The sequence below is a fragment of the Gouania willdenowi genome, chromosome 8 (assembly GCF_900634775.1).
Source record: "Gouania willdenowi chromosome 8, fGouWil2.1, whole genome shotgun sequence".
NCBI classification, from domain to species: Eukaryota; Metazoa; Chordata; class Actinopteri; order Blenniiformes; family Gobiesocidae; genus Gouania; species Gouania willdenowi.
In genome coordinates this window covers 34328542-34352939 of record NC_041051.1, presented here as the reverse complement: position 1 = coordinate 34352939, position 24398 = coordinate 34328542, and the positions used below count along the sequence as shown (strand labels likewise).

General features: G+C 45.4%; 1 protein-coding gene across 3 annotated transcripts; it reads right to left on the bottom strand.

Moving 5' to 3' along the window:
* Positions 1-1783: 1783 nt before the first annotated feature.
* LOC114468833 (zinc finger protein 836) lies at positions 1784-23606 on the bottom strand. 3 transcript variants are annotated; one of them, XM_028455938.1, is made up of 5 exons: positions 23472-23606; positions 10171-12920; positions 4874-5980; positions 4693-4788; positions 3313-3445 (listed from the first exon to the last, which is right to left on the bottom strand). In XM_028455938.1, exons 2-4 carry the CDS (start codon positions 12690-12692, stop codon positions 4710-4712), a joined length of 3708 nt encoding a protein of 1235 aa, XP_028311739.1. In that variant the 5' UTR covers positions 12693-12920; positions 23472-23606; the 3' UTR covers positions 3313-3445; positions 4693-4709. The 3 variants fall into 3 exon arrangements, with proteins under 3 accessions (XP_028311737.1, XP_028311738.1, XP_028311739.1); XM_028455936.1 differs by lacking the exon at positions 4693-4788 and having other exon boundaries at positions 1784-3443; XM_028455937.1 differs by lacking the exons at positions 4693-4788; positions 23472-23606 and adding an exon at positions 22870-23406 and having other exon boundaries at positions 1784-3443.
* Positions 23607-24398: the final 792 nt, after the last annotated feature.

Genomic DNA, 24398 nt, shown 5'->3' with positions numbered 1-24398 from the left:
GAGAAAAAGTGGTAAAAAGGGTTCAAAGTGTTAATATTGGAACAATTAGTTCAAACTGGTAAATAATGGACATGACTCAGTGGTAGAGTGGGTTGTCCAGTAACCAAAGGGTTGGGGGTTCAAATCCCGCTCTAATCTTGGACAAGGCACTTTACCCACATTGCCTTGTATGAGTGGGTATGAATTGTGTCTGATTATTGGTGGTGGTCAGAGGGGCCGTAGGGGCGAAATGGCAGCCACGCCTCTGTCAGTCTGCCCTAGGGCAGCTGTGGCTATATTGTAGCTTACCACCACCGGTATGACTGTGTGCGTGACTGGTGTGAATGAATAATGGTTTCTGTAACGTGCTTTGAGTCTCCTCAAAGAAAGCGCTGAATAAATCCAAGCAATTATTATTAAGAATGAATGTGGTTAAAATAAAATCTGATGAAAAGAGGTTAAAAGTGACAATAACAGATCAACATATGTGACATTAGGTGTAAAAGTGGTAGAAATGGTTTATAAGTGATGAACATGTCTAGAAAGTGGAAAAAATTTGCAGAAAAGTCATTAAAATGTGATGTAGAAGTGTCAGAAATGTAACAAAAATACATTGAAAGGAGCAAAAATATGGAAAGAAAAACTGATGAAAATATGTTAAAATATGGAGAGTTTGGTGGAGATGTAGAAAAATAAGCAAAAATGGGCTGAAATAGTAAAAAAACATTCTTGAAGGCATCTGGAGATTCCCTTCCAGTGTCTCGCGACCCCAAGGTTGAGAACCACTGGTTTACTCTGTGTTCTTATAAAACACAGACTAATTTTATACAGAATACAGTAGCTTTACCTGACACCTATAAATATCCTCATTAAACTTATTCATCTGAGCAAAGCGACTCACTCCTCCTCAGTGTCACGTGTGCTGCCCCCTGCTGGACAAACGCGCTCATGATGCACTGCATCTCAGCATTACGTCATTACGTGTTTGATCAGGTCCAATGAAGGTGAAAAATCAAACATCCCCTTTTCAAAATAAAAGCATCTCTCCTTGTTAATTTTTAACTATTAAATGGGGCTCTTATTTTGAAGTGAACAGGAAGTTTAGTCAGTAGACCAACGGAGGGTCTCTGAAAATGTATCAAATATGTCTACGTGAGTTTTATGGATCAAATGAGCACATGTTGATATTCTTCTTGGTCACTTTCTCAATTCAAATGTTATCAGAACTTTCAAAATAAAGGTGGAGAATCAAAAGATATATAGCCTCAGTTACAACAGTAACTGCAGGGGGCAGTAACTCATCAATGCCCCCTGCAGTCAACACTGAGTCACTGTTATATTATTATTATATATGTCTATGATCTTACCAGCGGTTCTTCTTCTGCTGGACGTGCTGGACCTCCACCGCCCACACTCTGGGTTCATTGAACTGGTTAAACATGTCAGAAACCACCAAAGAACCAGAACCACTCCTGCCGTTGAGTACTGACTAGTTAGCTGACACAGTCCCACTCTGCTGAGCAACTACATTCTAAAGCAGCTGGTGATGGTGTTAACTGGTTGACATGGACACCAGTTAGATCAGAACAGCAGTAGTGTGTATACTGGTTCATACTGGTGTTCTTCAGTGAATGTGAGCGTATTAAAGGGACAGTGTGATTAAGTTGTGTCTGTATCTGTTCTTTCAGGCCAGGATGATCAACAGTAGAATCAGATCCTGTATATGGGAGATCAAACAATCTTTTGACAGTAGCAGCTCCAAGAATAAGTGAGTGAGTGGAGCTGAGAGAGGAGGCGGGGCTTGGGCTGTTTGCAGCTATTTATTCTCAGTACTCAGCAGAGGGTTAAAGGATATGGAAATGTCTCCTGTTAAGAAATGAATTATAAAACATAGTTTATAAAAGTATATAATAATACGAGTTACAGAGAAGGGAACAAAAGATCAATGTGAATGTTTCCTCTTCCTTTGGGTCTAACAGCTACAGGTCAAACACAAACACCAATAAATACAGGGGTTACCATGGAAACACCAGCTCCTCCAGAACGTGGGTAACGTGATGGGGGCGGGGCTTAGCTCTACAGTCACATCCTACAGACTAACGCTGCCGTTACACTGTTAATAAGGAGGAGCGTATAAATAATGCACCACGACACACACTCGTCCAATCAGAAGCTCAGTGTGACCTTAGCACTGTGGCTCCTCCCACCCAGAGCTCGCCCCCTGGTGGCTGTTCCTCACACTGAGCTTCAGACTGAAACACTTTGAAACACTTTGAAACACTTTTTACCCTCTGGGCCTGTGAGCACCTGCAAACCTGTCCAACATCTCCCAGTGAGTGCCCAGCTTTACATGTCCATGGAGCAGTCACACACACACACACACACACACACACACACACAGCAGGCAGCGCCACGTCCAGCCTGAGCGGTCAACGTCTGTAAACGTCCGTCTGCTGAGGTGCTCATGAGCCAGGCAGCTCAGAGAGGCGTCCATTCTGTGCACGTGTGTGTTTTAATGTTTGTGTGAGTCTGTCTGTGTGTGATTTAGTGAGCGTGTCTACACACAAAGTTAGAAAACACGACAAGGGCTAAGCTAGCATAGTTTGGCACGTCACACTCAGATAAAAGCACCGCCGGGCATGGCCAGGAAACCGTGTGAGCCCCCGCCCACGGCAGGGGGTGTGGCTGAGCCACCCCAGTGCACCTTCATGTGGTGTCGCAGGTTGGATAGCGAGGAGAAGCGTTTGTGGCACTGCGCACAGGAGAACGGCTTCTCCTTGGTGTGGATGCGGCGGTGGCACACAAGCTGCGTGGACACCCTGAAGGACTTCCCACAGTCGGGGCACTGGTAGCGTTTGGGCTCAGTGTGGATGCGGCGATGGTTCTTCAGGGACATCAGGTTGGGGAACTCCTTCTGGCAGGAGCTGCAGAAGTAGGCGCCTGTCTTGTGGCTGTTCTTGTGGTTGAGCAGCGAGCTGGCGTGTCGGTACGAGCGGCCGCACTGATCGCACACGTGACATTTAGCAGGTGCCACGTGAGGCTTTCTCAGGCCGCCGGGGCGCAGGCCCTGCTCCTGCAGCAGTGTCAGGTCCAGCCCCGACCCCCAGCCGGGCTGCTGGGGGCCGGTTGGGCGCCGCGGCGTTTGTCCGTGGCTCAGCTCCATGTGCAGCCTGAAGCTGGCCTGAGTGGGGAACGCTCGCTGACACGACCGACACGTCAGCTCGCGCTGCTTCTGGTGCACACGGCGGTGGTGGTAGAGCTGCGAGGACACGCGGAACGCCTTCCCGCAGTCTGGGCAGCGGTGGCGCCGCGTCTCAGAGTGGATGCGGCGGTGGTTCTTCAGGGCCAGCAGGTTGGAGTAGGTCTTGAGGCACACGGCGCAGTGGTAGATGCCGACAGTGTGGGTGTTCTTGTGGTTGAGCAGCGAGCTGGCGTGGCGGTAAGAACGTCCACACTGATCACACCTGTGAGCAGAGGAAAGAGCTGGAGTTACAACCTGAGGCAGCGCCGAGCGCCCCACGTCACACCAACAGGTATATGATCTGAATCCGGCTCAAAGCGTTTCAATCAGGGGGGGGGGCACACATTAAACATCACTCAGGGACACACCCACTCTGAGGTCATACCAGCTCTGTGATTGGTCAGGACCGACTCCTTCACAATAAAACTAATCAACAGTCCTGCTTTTATAGTTTGTTTAACGTGTAACTTCATCACATTAAAGCCAATCAGAGGTGTTAGCTCCTCCTCCTCTTCCTCACTAATTTCTGACCATGTTTACATCCTCTGAGCTCACACACTCCTTAGAGCTGTAGAGAGCTTTACCACGCACACACGCACGCACACGCACACACACACGCGCAGGGTTAAACAGGAGAATGGGGGGTGGACCGCTTTTAAATTCATGCGCACCAGTCTATCGAACGCGTAAACGAAGGCGTACCCTGTGTCTGTACGTCTGATCGATATTTCCCATAGACTTAGAATGGTTAGACGAGCACAATGCACAAGTCATGTCTGCATGTGTGTTTGTAGACATGTTAACACGTCTACAAACACATTAAAGTTTATACACACCTACGCCACACCTGGATGTACACCTTACAAACATAAATATATCAGTCACACGTAGACACGTGTGAGTGAAGCTATAGTGATCATGTGACCTTCACTATGTAGCACCATCTACGTGACATGTAAACACTTAGAAATATATTAGGTGCTTATGCATGCAGGTATGTGAGTGTGTGTGTGTGAGTGTGAGTGTATAACAGACCACCATTTAGTCTGCTTACAGTCTGTGTCACTACACCCGTCCATAGAGTGGTAGTGACTGCAGTGTTACACTCTCAGTCAGATCATTGCTGTGATTGGACAGAACACACACACACACACACACGCACGCCTAATATTATTTCTAAGTGTTTACATGTCACACAGACGGTGCTACATAGTGAAGGTCACATGATCACTATAGCTTCACTCACACCTTTCACTACACCCAACTACTGACATTAGGTAGGTTTAGTGAAAGTTAGACACGTACACGTGTGTTAGACTGGTGTGTGTGAGTTTAGAATGGATCCACCCCCCATACACACACACACAAGCATACACGCACACACACAGTGACAGAACACAATATGACAGGTGTGGCCTGAGCTAGCCTCAGTGTGGTACAGATGCTAACTGAAAGCAAACAGGGTGACTTATCTGGTCTCTCCACTAATTCAATTTGTCCAAACTTCAGAAAAATCCGAATTCCGGCACGCGTATGGTCCCAAGGAAGCCGGATTGGAGATCATATACCTGGAATAGACACGTAGAGACCTAGATTCATCTTCACTATTGTTTTGCACAACTTCCAAGAATCACAAACAACTGACAGACTCACGTGTACCGACACTCCTCGCCCTCGCTGCTCGACGTCGGGTTCTTCCTCCTCACCTCCATGCCTTCCTGGTTCTCGCCGCAGCGATGCCGGGCCAGGCCGGATCGGCCCTGGAAGCTCTTCCCGCACGAGGGACAGCCAAAGGGCGTGGCCCCCTCCTCGTGCACCTTCTGGTGGTTGCGGAGGAAGCGTGCCAGGCGGAAGGCCTTCCCACACGTGTGGCAGATGTGCTTCTTGCGCTGCGTGTGGATGCGCATGTGGTTGCGCAAAGCCATGTAGTTCGTGTAGGGCTTGTCGCAGAAGTTGCAGCGGAAGTTTCCAGTCTTATGCGTGTGCTTGTGGTTGAGCAGCGAGCTAGCATGCTTGTAGGCGCAGCTGCAGAGGTCGCAGGCGTACGGCCGCTCGTCTGAGTCCAGCTCGGCTGCGCCACGCTCCAGACTGATGTTGGTGGAGCTGCTGGTGGAGGACGAGGGGAGGTGCTGGGCGGGGCAGTCGTGGGCCGACAGCGCATCCGCCGTCGCGAACCCTTCGCAGCAGCCGTCGCACTCAAAGTCCAGTTGCGCGCCGGGACCTTGGGGGCCTTTGCAGAGACCGGCCGTGGTGTGCGTGGCAAGCTGCCGCTGCGTGCGGAAGCCTTTACCGCACTCTTGACAGTTGTGCTTCTTCTGGGCAAAGTGCAGGCGGAGGTGGTTCTTCATGGCCAGCCTGTTGGGGTAGGTGGAGTTGCAGACGTTGCAGTGGTACTCCCCGATCTTGTGGAGGTTCTTATGGTTGGCGAGGCTTCCCGCGTGTCGGTATGTCTTCCCACATTCCTCGCACGCAAAGGGCCGGCGTCCGCTCTCCGCGGGGTCAAACTTCTGAGGCCTGGAGGTGCCGGCTGAGGAGTAGGGCTTCTTGAAGGCTGGGTGTCCGTATTTCACGCTCATAGTGTGGCTCTTGGAAGACTCGCCCCTCATTGCCTGCATCTGAGACGGGCCAGGCTGCTGGAAGCGCGACCCGTTGGGGCCGGTGCGGACCAGGCCTTTGGCACGGTGCTCCTCGTGGAGACGAAGGTGGTTGATGAGCTGCTTCTGGATCTTAAAGGCTTTGCCACATTCTTCACATTTGTGTCTGAAACAGATTAGAACCCAAAGTCAGAAAAAGCCATGACAACAGAAACATAACCTGAAGAGTCACTTCTTCTCTAATAGGAAGTTTATTGGTGATCAATACTGAAGACCAGTATCGTGCTGATACCTTCCTAATATACCTGTAATGAAACTTGTTAATGTCCACCCTTCTAATGGTGATCTGTCATTTATGTTGCATATTTATTGATTGGCCACCAGGGGGAGCCAATCAGAAAGAGGTTAAGAAGTCTATGAAGAGGACAGCATGGCACGAAGCACAACCATAAGGCAGGGGTTCTCAACCTTGGGGCCAGAAGAACCCCATTTGGGCTCTGAATAAATTTGAGTCAATTCTTTTCTATTTTTCCATTTTTCTGCAGCTCCACCAAACTTACAATACTTTAACTTGTTTTCATCACTTTTTCTTGCTCCTTTTAATGTATTTTTGCTACATTACTCACATTTCTGACACTTCTACATCACATTTCAATGACATGTTCAGCACTTATAAACCATTTAACCACTTTTACACCTGTCACATATATCGAACCATTATTGTCACTTTTAACCTCTTTTCACCATATTTCATGATTATTTTTTACCAATTTAACCACATTCACCATTTGTCAGTTTAAGCTATGGTTCAAAGTGACCAAAAATGGTGGAAAAGGAGGTGAAATGGGATTTTAAAAACCACAGAAATTGGTTAAAAGTTGTAAATTAAAGTGGATAAAAACAGACAGAAAAAGTGGTGAAAAGGGTTCAAAGCATCAATATTGGAACAATTAGTTTAAACTGGTAAATAATGGACATGACAAATGGTGCATGTGGTTAAAATAATCGTGAAAAATGGTGAAAAGAGGTTAAAAGTGACAATAATGTGTCAACATATGTGACATTAGGTGTAAAAGTGGTGGAAAGGGTTTATCAGTGATAAACATGTCTAAAACGTGTGCTTTACACGATCACAGAATCTAATAAAACCATCACCGGTCCGATCATATGAATTCAGGTTGTTTTTTTTTTAGTCCCGACCAAATTCTCTCAGTACTACCTGATACACATTCACGGAAAATCAAACAGTACTATTTTTTCGGGACCTAAACGCAGCCTTGTGACTGAGGGAGTGGAAGAGTTGGAGAACTTCCAACACAATTGTTGTCAGTGTGTGTCTGTGTGTGTGTGTGTGTGTGTGTGTTTACTGACTGTGGCACTGCTGAATATAGTCCGTATTCACAGGTGCACAGCGGGGATGGGGCGTGCACGCTTCTGTACTGTCCCTAAAACAAACACAAGTCTCCGGTATGAAAGTGAACACATTGCTCCGTTCTAGGATCCTCATTTTTAATAAGTTGGGGAAAACAACAGTTTTACAATTCATTACAAATTTTTGGGTGCCGATTTTAGATATCGATTCAGCTTCCCAGAATCAATATTTTTCTTATTGAATTTTTCACAGTTTTGTGGATGACCGCTGGGTGGCGGTAATGCACCAACAGGTGATTGCACACAAGAGGAAGACTTGCAGCAGCTGTTATTTCCCTTTTGGCAGACAGAGATAATAATAATAATAATTATATAAGAGCTTAATCATAGACACTCAAAGTCACTTAGTCAATTAAGACATTCTTTCACTCCACACTTAGTGGTGGTAAGCTACTATTATAGCCACAGCTGCCCAGGGGCAGATAGGCCCCTCCCACCACCACCACCACTCACTCACACACTACATTCATACTAGACAATGTGGGTAAAGTGCCTTGCTCAAGGACACAATGACAGATACCACTGCAGCGACTGTCCCCCACTGTGGCCCCTGGAACTCTCAGAGGTCTCCATCATCTACTGACCAGGACCAGACCTGGTTAGCTTCACAGATCTAACCAAAATGTGGACAAACCCATACCTGAGATTAAACCTGCACCTGTGCAATTTTAATCCAACTCTACAGCAAACATGCTGTTGTTGCAGAATTTGTCAGCTTTCTCCACATCCATCAAGTGTTATGTGCACACCCTGAACCCAGTGACAGCTTTAGCAAATAAGACAAAAAGTCACTTTTATAAGAGTTGCAGACTGCACCTCTAAGGTGGCTACGTGTGTTATGTTGAATGAGGCGGATCCAACCCTGTCCATCATAGCCCTGCTACACACACACCTCCTCCACACTACACATGAAACCCTCGGAGATTCTCTGATTTTTAGAGCGATGAAAAAGGCACTTCACAAAGACCTTTTAAAAAGGTTCACGTCTGAGGAGGAGACCAATCTCAACCTCGCTTCACCACTTCACCCACGTTTTGAAGCGCTTTCCTGCCTGAAGAAAAGCAATAAACACTTAAAAGAATGGTCACTAAAGCTACAGCTATGGAGCATCACAAACACCATGTAAATAAAATGTAAAATACAAATGTACTTTAGGTGTGTGTGTTGTAATATAACCTACTAAATCAAATAAGTTAAAGCTGTCACAGGTGGAACATTTCATTTGTGTTAATATATTTTTCCCCTTGCTGTGTTGTATTTATTAAAGGAACAAGTGGAAAAGCTGGACCAGGAGGATCTCTGCGATGGTGCACCAGCTGAGCAAACTGAGAACTAGACAAATGCTAAAAGAAGATGTGCATTGTCTGAATTACTCTGCAACACTGATGGGCTGGACCCCTCAGCCTCTTAGGGCGCTGGGGCTTTTTTTTTAAAAATTCTTGTATGTTATTTTGTTATTAATACAAATGTTTCCTCTCTTCATCCCATTGTTCTCTGGGTGTATGCTGTCAGGTCATCACATTGTTGTTTGTTCCTGTCTTTTGTCTTGTATGTTGCAAAGCAAAAATACATTTTTTTTTTTTTTTAAATCGATTTTTGAAGTTTATGAATCAATTCAGAATCGTGGATGATTAGAAATGATTTTTCCCCCATCCCTACTGCAACTCATTTGCCAAAAAAAACCCTAGACTGGTGGAAAGAACATCACCATGAGTATCCTCTTCCCTGTGTGTACCAGGTTTCTGCTTAACGTGTGTTTTCTACTGTTTCCTACTTTTGGAGCAGCCTAACTACCAGCATGTTGACCAACTGCTGTTCCTATATAAACATAGACACTCCAAAGCACTAGCTAGATCAACATTAACAGTATCCGTTGACCAATTTCAGAAACTTCTGTACAAATGTGTTTTGTACATGTTTAGTTTACCTCCTTTCTGATGGTGGTTTTATTTCCTTATTTATTTCAGTTGAAATAATAAAAATCAGTGAATGATTGAATGTGATGTGTATTGTTTTTTGGAACTGTGACATATACTATGATAATCATCACTGTAGAATCGCAATACTTGTAAAATCTGAATCACAAACGGAATCAGCACCCAAGAATAGTAATTAAAAATGGTATCGTCCCAGCCCTAATTTTTTTAAACATGCTCAGGCTGAATAAACAAAACAAACACGCACACGCTGTCTCCGCTTTCAGAGCCGTAGACTGGGAACAAGTCTGGTGCTCAGCAGCTTCGCTCCAACAAAGACATTTTCATCGTTGTGAGCGAAATAAAGCAGTGTCACATAAAGAAAACAACTCTTCTGTGTAAATGAGATAAAACAATGCAATGGGGGCATCTACAGAAAGTTTCATCTCGACTATGACATCATTGATCGGATCGGCAACTTAATACATTACAGCTGATCACATTAATTACATAAAATGGAAAATATTGTTCGATCCGATATAGCCGATCAGATCAGTGTAAAACCTACTTGAAAGTGGAAAAAAGTCATTAAAATATGATGTAGAAGTGTCAAATGGGAGAAATGTAGCAAAAATACATTAAAAGGAGCAAAAATATGGCAAAAAAAAAGTGATGAAAATAGGTTAAAATATGGTGAGTTTGGTGTAGTTGCAGTTTCTTAAAGGCATCTGACGATCCCCTCCCAGTGTCTCGCGACCCCAAAGTTCAGAACCTCTGGTTTAGCAGGTTCATACGGTTCAGTTTTTGTTTAACGCAAATATTTAAAGATCTGTAAAGACTGGCATTTTCCACTTTTGTTTTTTTTTTTTTTTTTAAAATCACAGTAATTCTAGTTCTTGGTTTTCCTGATTATTTTGTCATTCTATTTTTGTCAGTAAAGGTTTATTTGAATCAGACATTTATTTTTTAAAAACTATCCCAAACCCAGGACAACAGGACCTGGTCCTACCTCTTCAGGTCAAAGTGCGTCCTCTGGTGGTTCTTCAGAGCGAGCAGGTTGTAGTAGCGTTTCTGACACACCAGGCATCGGAACACACCGGTTTTGTGGGACTTCTTGTGGTTGAGCAGAGAGCAGGGGTGTCGGTATCCTCGCCCGCACTGATCACACTTGTGAGGTTTGTCACTCTGCTCAACCATCGCTCGTCGCCCATCGCCGCCGATGTCGCGGCTTCCTCCGGCGACGCCCCCGCCCACCCCCTCCCCTCCAGACATGGCTTTGGCTCCGTTCAGGCCACCTTTGGTCATGGAGCCGTTCTTCCCGGGGCACAGGTGAGTTATCAGGTGGTGGCGGTCGGCGAAGAACATGCCACAATCGACACAGATGTGGTTACGACCATCCATTTTATCGTTGCCGTTGGCGGCTCCGCCCACATGGCCCTGCTGCTGGCTGTCCGGTCTCTGGGGGCCGTGAACCAGCTGATGGTTCAACAGGTCCTGCTTTCTAGAAAAGCTCTGTCCACAGGTGGAGCAGATCATCCTCCACTCCTGATCGTGGCCGGACGTTCCGGGCGCCGTCGGGTTGTTGGCGTGACTTCTCAGATGGCTCCTGAGTGCTCTGAGGCTGGCGTAGTGGTTCCCACACACAGAGCACTGGTACACCTCACCGTCGTCCTCGTCCTTGTCGTTGCTACCCATTCTTTTGCCACTGCTCTGTGAATACTGCCTCTGTGTGCCTCCTTCCTTCAGGCCGCTGGCGCCGCCCGAGGCCAATGCGGCCCCTCCGGAGCCGTGATAGCTCATGTTCCCCATGAAGCCATTGGACATGCTGCCCTGCTGCTGGCCTCGGCGAGGACACATGTGCGACTTGATGCCTGAAACGTCGGCGTACATCTCCCCACAGTCTGCGCACACGTGGCGGTCGGCCTGTCGGTGGGAGGAGTTATTCTGGGACAGCGAGCTGCCGTCAAAGCGTTCGTGAAACTCCAGTGAGTCCAAGCCGCTTCCGTGGCTCCCGTCGGGAACAAAGTGAGCAGCGTCGGTGAGGTTCCCCGGAAGCGAGATGGGCGTGGTGGCTCCGCTGCCCTCCTGGACGTAGTTCTGCTGGGAGTCCAGAGTCAGCGGCTCAGGGGACAGCCAGTCGCTGCTGTCGTTACCGATGGACGGGTTGGAAGAGCGTCCCTTGTGGCTCCGCAGGTGGCTGTGCAGGGCGGCCAGGTGGGGGTACTGCTTACAGCAGATGGTGCACTGGTAGTGACCCGTTTGATGGCAGCGCTTGTGGTTCACTAAACTCCCGGCATGTCGGTAACTTTTGTCACACTCGCTGCACTTGAAGCGGCGGTCTCCATTTTCAGGGGAGTTGGCCTGGGGGACACGGCCTGCGGTGGGGGAGGACACCGACCCACGTGACCCCGAATTGAGGGCATTTGAGTTGAGTAGGGAGCTGTCCTGGCTGTGGGAGGACGGGTGGGGGTCATGGGTCAGATAGTGGACCTTCAGCGTCTCCAGGTCTGGGTGTCCGGCCCCGCAGTAAGCGCAGGTGTAGATGGGGTTGTTGACTGGAGGGCCCATGATGGGGTCGTACGGACCTCTTTTCTCTGTGGGGAGGGGTGGGAGTGGCAGAGGGTCCCCGAGGACAGGAGTGTACGCCGGGGAGCGAATGGCGCTCAGGTTGTGTGGCATGATGCCGGAGAAGCTGCGCGGGAGGCCGAGGGAGGGCGAGGCAGAGTTGTGTAGCAGGATGTGCTCCTGGAAGTCCGACTTGCTCGGCAGCGCAATTTGGCACAGGTGGCAGAAACAGGAAGCGTTGTCACTCTGAGATGGCTGCGAGCTGGAGCCGTTACTGCTGACCATGGAGGCGCCGGGAACCTTGAACTTGGAGTGAGTTCTTTCGTGACTGTTTAGGGAAGCCAGGTTGCTGAAATGTTTGAAACACACTGTGCACTTGAAAGTTCCTTGCTGGTGACACTTCTTGTGGTTAACCAGGCTGCCGTGGTGCCGGTACGTGCGGTCGCACTGGTCGCACTTGAACGGTCGGTCCCAGGCGTCGTCGGACTCGGAGGAGCCTTTCTTTCGATGCTCGTCTGTCTCGTGGCTCTGTAGGACGCTATGGCCCATACCACTGTTGTTCAGATGAGAGCGCTCGAACCCGTCAGGAAGTTCCGTGGCGAGGACGTAGTGGTCCCGCTCCTCGTGTCCCACCTCCTCAGGCGCCTCCTCGGCCTCTTCCTCTGCGTGGGTGCTGCTGGGAGATAAGGTATGAATGCGGAGGTGGTTCTTCAAGGCCACTGCGTTGGGTAGTGTGCGTGTGCAAACCGGACACTGGAAGGACCCCACCTCGTGTGACTTCTTGTGATTGGCTAGGCTAGCGGCGTGCTTGTAGATGCGTCCACACTGTTCACACTCGAATCGTGCGCTCTCTTCCTGCTGATAGTGTGCTTTCATATGCTCGAGAAGACTTGGTGTGCTGGGACAGACCATATCACATTCTTTACAGGGGAAACCCTTGGCACGACTCATGTCATGCATTGCCATAGTATGCCACTGCCAATCAGTGGGGGGGGGGTGTCACCGTTCACAACTGAGTGATGAACAGTGACGTCAGGGGAGGGGAAGGGGGGTGAGGGGGAGACCAATACTTCAGCTGATTGGACTGACAGCCATGTTCTCCATTAGGCCATGCAGGCTCTGTCTATCAGGCCACCCTTGGAGGCGGGGGTGGGGTGGGGGGCTTTGAGGGTCACACCAGCCGATGATGTGTCACTGTGGAGAGAAAGAGACGGCAGCTGTTAGGAAAACTTAATCAGAAGAATACCCACATGTCCCTGAAAACCTTTACAGTTCTACCTCAAGAACTAAAGGACCCACGTCTGATTGGTTAGTTAAAACCAATCAGTTTAGCCTGAGCCGTATCTAAAGGAGACTGTTGGCATCCATTTTATTTAAGCAAATGTAGTTTATCAAAGTGCATGATGGAGGTTTCTAAGTTACAAACTTTAGACTTTGAATAATTGTCTTCATTTTTTTAAGTTTTTTTCAACAAATATATAAAATTTGTAACATACTGAACTATTTTCAATAAAGATAAATGCTTCCAAGTTTCTAAATATGCAACTATAACAATCGCAAGCCAAATGGATTTCTTCACAGGCTTTCTATGAAAGAGGGGATGTGATTAACGTCATGTGTAGGTTGTCAGAAACTGCTAAAAATGTTTGTAATAGAGCAAGTTTTAATAGAGTTAGGGTAATTTTAATATGCGCCTGCCACATACCACGATGTGTTGCTGGTGATGCAGTAGGTGTTATAGGGTTAATGTCTCATGTTGGACTTGTCTTTTATTTTGAAAGAAACTTTTCTTTTGACAGGCATTGCTGTGAAATACATGTTGCACAGGAAAATGTATAGATTTATGTTTTGCCCTGAGCCTTATGTAGTCTTGCTCCTTTTTTCTGCGTGTGTATAACTATTATTATTATTAGTGTTGTTTTTAATATGCCACTCTTTGCCATTCTAATTACCCCTCAGGGATTAACACAGTTTTTTCTGATTCTGATTTTTTTTTTTAAAGATTACTTGTGTGTTTTCAACAGATTTAAAAAATAAATAAATAAACTTGGTTGGTTGAATTCTTAAAAAAAATAATAAATGGGTTGCATTGTATTGACCGTGGCAAAATGTGGGTCCCAGGATGAGACCCGTTGAGAACCCCAGTCCTAAGGGACCTTTACTCTCCCTTAAACAGTGCGCTGACATGCTCTGGCGGCTGAAGTTAGAGCGTAAATCACAGACTCTTGAAGGACTCCCATCCAAAGGTCTTTCTATCCTCAGTGTTAGTGTGTCTTCAACAGTCTGATTAGAGTAAAGGTTGGTTCTCATTAAACAAGGAAGTGTAAAATGAGTTCAGAAACCTTCACTTTTAATAGATTTTCTCTTGATTTAAAATGCTGCTTTATTTTTATTTTGTAAATGGAAAAACATTGTGTCTGTAGTTTGATGTAAATGTTCAGATTTGTTACGTGACAATAAATATCATCATAAAACATTTCATTAGATGTGATGGTCTGTTATTGATAAACTTGATTGATATTGGCTACTTAAATATAAATGGTTTTAGTTTTGATTCTCTGTAATTTTGCTAACTGGACCTTCTTGGATGTTAGTTGACCCCCCCTCCCCCCGGTCTGGGTTTAGAGGTAGACCAACAAAGATCTGATCTGATCCCCAGCACCACACAGAGGGGTAAAGAACACACGTTTGTGTCCATTTAAATTAAACACAATGAAACATTATTAGTGATCAGAGAACATTCACACCTTGGTTTGGTCAGATGAAGAGGAGGAAGAGGAAGAAAGGAAGCGTGCAGAGGAGAAAGGAGTGGGGGAGGGGATGTCGAGAGGGAGGCTGGGGGAAGGGCCGCACTGAGCCGTGATGGAGGGGCTGTTTACACCAGAGGGAGGGAGGGATAAAATCATTCATTATTTTTATTGCTCTACAACAATTCATGAAAAATAAATGAATACGGATTAATCAGTTAATAAATGATGGACGTTTGAGTTTATGGTCATTAAAAACAAGCAGCAATGTTAGTTAAAAGTCTTCTCTGTGTGTGTCCAGGTTCACACACACATTCATCTGTTCATAAACTTAAACATCAGGACTAAAATAATAACACGTTCATAGCGCTTATAGAGGGAGGAGCTTAATCATCTCTGACCACCACAGGAACAACCCCCAGACCTAAAGACCAATTTAATAAAGCCAAATAAACCGGTTTTCCATGTAAACCTCAGTTCTGGAATTACTATGAAAACACGAAGCAGAACACTTTAATTCTGAATCAACCCGGGGACCACCCAAAATAAAGGTTCCAGAGAGCGGGGACCCCCCAAAATAAAGGTCCCAGAAAGCGGGGACCCTCCAAAATAAAGGTCCCATAGAGCAGGGACCCCCACTGTAGCTGAAGGTGGTTGAACACAGACATGAACATTGAAGAACAGTCATGTGGAGACAGGACCATCTATAAGGGGGAATAAAGGGGAGTGATTTTTGGGGTCCATCCATAAAGTCAGTAAAATGATGGTCTATTGATGAAATGGGGTCCAAACCACACTACAGAACTCACTCACACGTGCTGTCATCTTATAGAAGAAAAAGCCAAAAGTGTCACATATTGTGCAGCTGTTTATAAATAAGACCTGTGAGGCATTTTACATCAGCAAATTTAACCCAGAGTTGTCTTTCTGGTAGGACTTAATTGAGTTAAAAAATATCAAGATTAATATCGTATCGCACCATTTTGAGAAAAAATAGAGATATAAAATATGGTTCCTATGGGGTTTTTTTTAGGCAAATTGTCCAGGTCTAGTGTGTGTGTGTGTGTGTGTGTGTGTGTGTGTGTGTGTGTGTTTTGACCGAAGCAGAAACAACAAAGTGGGGATGAGAACAGAAACTACATTAAAATGTGGATCAGACCAATGGGAGGATTGATTGATCATACGGAGCGTAGGAAAATTAATAGATGAGCTGTTGAAATATTTTCTGTAACTCAATGAATAATAAAGTTATTTCCGTTGGTAAATATATGTTTCATTTCTTGTATAATTTCTGTCTGAATTATTTCTACGCATTGGTGATTGTTAATGTTTGTTTGAACAAAAACAAAACTAACTTCAGATCAGATTTTATCCTCTAATGACATTAGTTGATCAATGACATCCAACATTCCTGGAGTTCCCACGATACCAAATTATAACAGTTCCTACTATACTAGCACACTATGGTACTACTGTAGATTATGATACTACTGGTACCAGTTTCTCTACATAGCAGTTGCCTCTACTCTCCTCCTGGCTTCTAGCTACACAGTCTAAAATCACTGCATGATACTTACTTGAAAACAAACCAACATGGCAACTGAACTCCACAGCTGCTCTATGATTGGCTGTTTGCCTGTTACTGGTGATGTACAGAGATATGATAGGCTGTTTCTGCACACTGGGTCCGCCCGTCTGTAGCTGATTGGCTGTTTGTGTGCATGAAGGAACTCAAGACAGCTCCACTTTGACAGAAACTCGCTTCAAAATAAACAACAAGCTAAAGTTCTGTCTCACCGAGACACGTGCACAGCTTACAGTCACAAACACCAGACAACACATGGCAGAAGCACCGGGCCCAAGCGGCGAGTCTGCTGCGGCGTCGTCGTTGTCAGTGGCATCACTAATTTTGAACCAAGTCCCATTTAGAACCATTTTGGCTTTAAATGAGGCAGAGACGGTAAAGCAATAGGAGATCTACTGTGCAGGCGCTGTCACCAGCTATAGGAGCTAAAGGAGGGAACACTTTTTTTTTTGTTTTTCCACACGAAATTGGTCAAAGTGGGCATGGCTTATTACAACATAAACAACAAACAATTATTTCAGCTCAAGTATTATGTTGAGGGCTGTGAAATTTACAGGGTACATATAGAAGAGCACACAGATCACCCATACAAAAAAGTGTGCCACTGGGTGGCGCTATAATGGGTGCAAACACATTTTGGGCTGTAAGTTTTACATTCTAAATCACATCTTCATTAACTTTATATCTAAGTGTTCCCTAAATAGAGTTGCATCTTCTGATATAGGCCTCACCCACTTCCACAGCTTGTATCTCTTTGTAAGTCACTACATATCAAAAACCTACTTTTTCGAACTCCTAGTATTTAAGTTCTATCTCCACCAAACTTTGCACATACAATCTCCAGACTTGCCTGATCAAAAGCCCAGTAAAGACTTTTGTTCGGTCAAAATATGCGCAAATTATTAACAAGTACATTTTTCTAACTAGCTAAAAAACACATACTGTTGCATATTATTGTCAAAGTAAAAGCTATCAACATCAGACTAAATTCACTTGTGTCAGAGGTCAACCAGAGGCTCTGTGGTAAATTTGGCCTATAGGGGGCGCTATTAACAGAGAAACGTCAAGCAACATAAAAGTTAAACAAATTTGCACAAAATTTGGCGCATTTTGGCCTGTAACTTTCACATTTTAAATCACATCTTCATAAACTTTACATCTACGTATTCCCTAAATAAAGTCGCATCTTTTGACATAGGCCACACCCACTCGCACTGCATATTTCTCTTTATAAGTCACTACACCTAAAAAAAACTACTTTTTCAAAATCCTCCTGGTGTTTAAGCTCTATCTGCACCAATCTTTGCACATACAAAATTCCAGACTCTCTTCATCACCCCAAGCCCATCATCCTTCGTGACGTACTTCCATGGGCTCCGCAAAACCTGGGGGCCGAGTCACGCAGGAAGGCTTAGTCCCCTTTCATAACTGCTTGCAGTTCTAGTTAGTGTTTTTATTGCTTATATGCTTTTTTTCTAGTACTCTTATCATGCACCAAACAACACTATAAGTAATTAATAAGGATTTCTAACTTGTACAAATACATTGCAGTTCATAAAAATAATAATAATTAAAAAAAAGGCTTCAGTATCCTGATATTACCTGGAACCATGATACTTTGTCTGGTATAGTATCGTAGTTACTCATTTTGTTATCGTGACAACTCTAATTACAATAACTGCAAACTGGTGTTCATCAGTACTTTGATCTGTGTGTACGTATGTCACTAATAAAACTATAGAAACACACACACTTTCCTAATTCAGTCAGTACTGTGTGTTAGGGCTGGGCCAAAGCAAATAAAACTATTCTCCAAATGTCTATACATACTATATAAATCTGGATATTTTTAACTCAAAGTCTGAGCAGAAAGACAGTTTGGACACATTTATGAACAAACAGCTGATCAATATGTTCCACTCAAAGGTTCGCTCACCTTTGCTCACGCAGTGAAGCGCCGGAGGAGAGGAAAAAGAGCTGGTGCGCTTGTGCGCCTCCGCCAGCGCGGCCGACACACACCGTTACCGGGGATATTCCTCTTTAACGTGCGCTCACTGTGTAACAAAGTGGACGAACTCCAGCTGCTGTTGGGTAGAAACAGAGACTTCTCCTCATCTTCTGTTCTGTGCTTTACGGAAACGTGGCTGTGTGGAGCGGTACCGGACTCTGCGCTGCAGTTGGCCGGCTTCCAACTTCACAGAGCGGACCGAGACGCGGAGCTCACCGGGAAGAGGAAAGGTGGAGGAATCTGCTTTTATGTGAACAGCAACTGGTGTAACTACGTGACAGTGATCCTCCAGCACTGCTCTCCTCACCTGGAATCCTTGATTATCAACAACAAACCCTTCTATTCTCCCCGTGAGTTCACTTCATTCATCCTGGTTGGTGTGTACATCCCACCGTCAGCTGATGTGTGTGAGGCACAGCGCACACTCGCCGACCAGATCCTGTGCGTGGAGCGGACCTACCCGGACTCTTTTATCATTGTGCTTGGTGACTTTAATAAAGGGGACCTCTCACACCAGCTCCCCAAATATAGACAATTAATTAAATGTCTGACCAGAGAGGAGAAGACACTGGATCACTGTTACACCACACTAAGCAGTGCTTATCACGCCGTTTCCCGTGCTGCACTGGGCCTATCGGACCGTGTGATGGTCCACCTGATTCCTTCATACAGACAGAGGCTGAAGCTCTGTAAACCTGTGGTGAAGGAATCTAAACAGTGGACCAGTGAAGCAGTGGAGAAACTCCAGGAGTGTTTGGACTGGACTGACTGGGATGTTTTCAGGTCTGTGAACAGTTCTCTGGATGAGTTTACAGACGCTGTGACGTCCTACATCAGCTTCTGTGAGGACAGCTGTATTCCATCAAAGACCAGGGTGAGTTATAACAATGACAAACCCTGGTTCACAGCTAAGCTCAGAGGGCTGAGGGCAGACAAAGAGGTCGCTTTCAGGGGTGGAGACACAGCCAGGTACAGAGAGTCAAAGTACACGTTTGGAAAGGAGGTGAGAAAAGCCAAACGTTTGTACTCAGAGAAGCTACAACATCAGTTCTCTGCAAATGACTCGGCTTCTGTCTGGAGAGGCTCAGGCAAATTACAAACTACAAGCCCAGAGCCCCTGCTGCTGCTAACGACCTCTGCCTGGCCAACAGTCTGAATAACTTCTATTGTAGATTTGACAGACAATGGGACAGACCTGACTCCAACCCCCCTCACACCTCTGACCAGCCTCACTCCAACACCTTCACCCCCAACATCAAAGCTACAGTCTCACCACAACTGCTTACAGAGGCTCTCTCCCCTATCTTCCCCTCCTCCCCCCCCCCTCCCACAGAGACACCTTTCTCCATCAAAGAGAGAGATGTAAATAGACTTTTCAGGAGACAAAACCCCCCCTAAGGTTTGTGGACCGGACTCTGTCTCTCCTTCCACCTTAAAGCACTGTGCTGATCAGCTGTCTCCAGTGTTCACAGACATTTTTAACACCTCACTGGAGACATGCACCGTACCAGCCTGTTTTAAGGCCTCCACCATGGTTCCTGTCCCTAAAAAGCTGAGGATCACAGGACTTAATGACTACAGACCCATCGCTCTGACATCTGTGGTCATGAAGTCCTTTGAACGCCTCATGCTCTCCCACATCAAGGACATCACTGACCCCCACCTGGACCCCCTGCAGTTTGCCTATAGATCCAACAGGTCTGTAGATGATGCTGTAAACCTGGCTCTCCACTTCATTCTCCAGCACCTGGACTCCCCAGGCTCATACGCCAGGATCCTCTTTGTGGACTTCAGCTCTGTTTTCAACACTATAATCCCAGCTCTCCTTCAGGACAAGCTTTCCCAGCTGAACGTGCCAGACTCCACCTGCACGTGGATCACAGACTTCCTGTCTGACAGGAAGCAGCACGTGAAGCTGGAAAAACCATCTCTGCTCCAGGACCATCAGCACTGGATCTCCTCAGGGCTGTGTTCTTTCTCCTCTGCTCTTCTCCCTGTACACCAACAGCTGCACCTCCTCTCACCAGTCGGTCAAACTCCTGAAGTTTGCAGACGACACGACCATCATCGTCTCATCTCTGATGGAGACGAGTCTGACTACAGGTGGAGACAGACCGGCTGGTGTCCTGGTGCAGCCAGAACAACCTGGAGCTCAACGCTTTAAAGATAGTGGAGATGATAGCAGACTTCAGGAAGAACCCAGCCCCCCTCACCCCCTCACCCTGGGAGACTCTACAGTGAGCTCTGTGGAGAACTTCTGCTCCCTGGGGACCATCATCACTCAGGACCTCAAGTGGGAGCTGAACATCAGCTCCCTTATCAAAAAAGCTCAGCAGAGGATGTACTTCCTGTAGCAGCTGAAGAAGTTCAGTCTGCCAACAAAGATGATGGTGAACTTCTACAGCTCCATCATCCAGTCCATCCTCTGCTCCTCCATCACCATCTGGTACGCTGCAGCTACGGCCAAGGACAAGGCCAGACTGCAGCGTATCATCCACTCTGCAGAGAAGGTCATCGGCTGCAATCTGTCCTCCCTGAACCCCTCCAGGATTTTGAGGCGTGCAGGAAAGATTGTGGTCGACCCCTCCCACCCCGGTCATAAACTGTTTCAATCTCTCCCTTCTGGAAGGAGGTTTCGGTCCATCAGGACCAGAACCTCCAGACACAAAAACAGCTTCTTTCCCTCTGCCACCATCCACATGAACACACCCCAAGTCACCCACTGAACCCCCCCCACCCGATCACCACCTCCATGATGACATTATCTGCTGCACTGTATATATATATATATATATATATATATTTATTTTTATCCTATTTATCCTTTATTCTCTATCTATCCTTTATTTATCCCTCATCCTTTATATTTATCATTATAATTATTATTATTGTTGCTGGTTTGTTCTTTGTTTTTTTAATTTTTTTTGTTGTTTGTTTTGTGCACCAACTACCAAGACAAATTCCTTGTACTGTCCTTAAAACTGTACATGGCCGTTAAAAACATTTCTGATTCTGATTTAGTCTGCTTCTCCTCTAAGGCAGTGATTCTCAACCTTGGGGTCAGGTTCCCATTTGGCATTGCGAGAAACTGGGAGGGGGTCCCCAGATGCCTTTGAGATACTGAGAATATTTTTAGCCCATTTTTGCTTATTTTTACCATTTTTGTGCAACTACACCAAACTCACCATATTTTAACATTTTCATCACTTTTTCTTGACATATTTTTGCTCCTTTTAATGTATTTTTGCTACATTATTCCCATTTCTGACACTTCTACATCACATTTGAATGACTTTTCTGCAAAAATGTTTCCACTTTCCAGACATGTTCAGCACTTATAAACCATTTCTACCACTTTTACACCTAATGTCACATATGTTGACACATTATTGTCACCTCTTCATCATATTTTTGACAATTTAACCACATTCACCATTTGTCATGCACATAATTTGCCAGTTTAAACTAATTGTTCCAATTCCAGGGCGACCGTGGCTCAGGTGGTAGAGGGTCGTCTTCTGATCGAGAGGTTGGGGGTTCGATCCCAGTACCTGACTATGTGTCGAAGTGTCCTTGGGCAAGACACTGAACCCTAAGTTGCTCCCAGTGGTCGACTAGCGCCTTGCATGTCAGTCCTGTCCCACTGGTGAATGAGCTGATATGTAAAGCGCTTTGAGACTGTTTCAGTGGTGATAAAACTCTATATAAATCAAGTCCATTTACCATTTACCAATATTGACACTTTGAACCCTTTTTACCACTTTTTCTGTCTGTTTTTATCCACTTTAATTTGCAAATTTTATCTAATTTCTGTGGTTTTTAAAATCACATTTCACCCTTTTTTGGTCACTTTGAATCCATTTTATTAGTGATTAAAACAAGAATTTCCATCAAGAAGATGACTATATACTATGACTCTAATAATAGTATACTCAATATATCTTGAATGTGGATATATTGACCCGGCCTACTGTGTGTGTAGTTTGTGTATTTATTATTACGTTTGGGGTTTGGTGCTGCACTATTTCAGATTTGTGTTTATTGGTAGAACAGAGACAAAGGTACTGTTATTGTAATCTATTTTAATGGATTATTACAAGTATATTAGGTTAGAAACTGCAGGTTAGGAGGATATACAAATACTGATATATGTGGTCCATGGTTCAAGTGTTATAGTTTATTTATATTGACCTGAGTTTAAAAGATCAAACATGAAGTTAGTCACAAAAACAACATTATCAAATATCGTCTCATCTCGTGAACTTTGTGTCCGTTTCTTACTTTTACTGTTGTTTTTTTTTTAGTTTGCAAAGTTTGAAACTAAAACTAAAGACAAAGAATAGAGAAAGATTATTGTTCCAGCACTAATATAAAAAACCTCATGTATTATTTCTGTTCAAGTATAATAAATGAAAAAAGGTCAGAGATAAAACATGACTAAATATGTGTCACAATAATCGGCTCAAACTCAACAGAAAGACACAAAACTCCAAATCCCATTTTCCTCATCAATGGACAATAAACAGAGTGAGACCCTTTAAAAACACACGAATCAACAACTTCAGAAAAACATCATCATCACAGCCTTAAGTGTTCCTATGAACCTGCACACAGAAAACACACAGAGATGCAAAAGTAAGAAGTAACACTGAATCATTTAACGCGTTAAAGTTTAACTAATTATCCTATTTTATTTTCATCTAATGCTTCTTTCTTCCTGTTTTACTTCTAACAGCATTACATGGACCCTTAATGTGGATTTATCTCCATTCTTTGGTGTATTTTTCTGTATACAATCATCACCGTGTTTCAGCTGCGGCCTCCGCTCCAGAGGCTCCAGAGTCCCCAGTCTTGAGTCTCTGCGTGTGCGCCATGACGCCCCCTCAGTCCGGCCTCGGGCCGCAGAAACCCCGCTGCGTCGGAGAATGTTTCTCACTGTTCCGTTTTAACGCTTCGCCTAGTATTACAAGCACGGCCCAGCCGATTACATTGCAGAATTAACCTTTCAACGCGGATTTTAAAGTATCAGTTAGACCGTGATTCCTGTGTTTTTACCACCGGGATATGCGACTCTTTTCCCGGGCTTTGTGTGGCAGAGCAACGCTGAGCTAACGTTAGCATCAGGCTAGCTTGTTAGCACCGCGCGATAAGACCGGAGAAATGGAGGCGGAGAACAGGCACAAAAACTCACGAAGTAACACAAAAGCACCACATTCTCGCGCGCGCGCGCACACACACACACGGGCCCAGCTTTGCAGCCGGAATCTCAGAGGCTGCCCCCGGGAGGAGAGGCTCGGTGCAGCGGTTAGCATGGCAGCTAACCCCGTTAACACACAAAGATGGAGCCTCGAAAAGCACCGCAGAAAAGCGCCGCCGTCCCCACCGACTCCGTGCAGCACACTCACCTCCGTGGGCCTCGGTCCTCGGTGCTCGGTGCCCGGCTGAGGATGCAGATCAGCGGCCGCTCGGTGCTCGCTGCTCCGCTGCGGTCATCATCACTTCCTGACGCGTCACCGAGCAGAGAGGCAGTGCTGAGTGAGCCCGAACCCGCGACCTCCGGACCGAACCGGGCTGCAGCAGCACCGGACCACACCTTGGTGTTTAAGCTGCGGTGCGCGGAGGGCCGCAGGGACCGAGACAGGGGCCCAAAACACAAAAAAAGGATTAAATCATCATCAGAAATGTTCCTGAGAATAAATAGATTATTGTTATTATTATGGTATTAATTTAATCAAGCACATTAAAATTTGTTTCATGTTTAGTTTAGTGCAACAATCATATTTTAAGAGCAACACAAATTCCACACACTGTGCATTTCGCTTCCTTCTCAATGTATGTGAACTGATTATTATTATGATGATAAGGTGTGTAATATATTTATGAATTGTTTTTTATTCTTATGAAAAACATCCATCCATTTTATGACCCCACTTATACCTTTTTTCATGGTGGCGGGGGTCTCACTGGGCGTTGGGGGGTACACCCTGGACAGGGCGCCAGTCCATCACACATACAGACTCTAATCAACCGAACAGTCATATTTTGTATTGAGAGGAAGCTGGAGTACCTGAGGAGAACATGCAAACTCCACACAGAGAGGACCCAAGTGTTGAACCCAGAACCTAAAGGAGATCCCAATAAATGAAAGAGTTCATCATTGTGTGTGAAACTTTGTGTTTCAAAATTAGAAAAGTGAATTATTGGGATTGAAAATCATTGTTTTTATATCCGTATATATTCTGTGTGCCAAATGTCACGTCATACAAATATTTTTAATTGAAAATCAAAAACGATTGGTAAAATGGTTTTATAAAAGGCGGTACACACTAGGC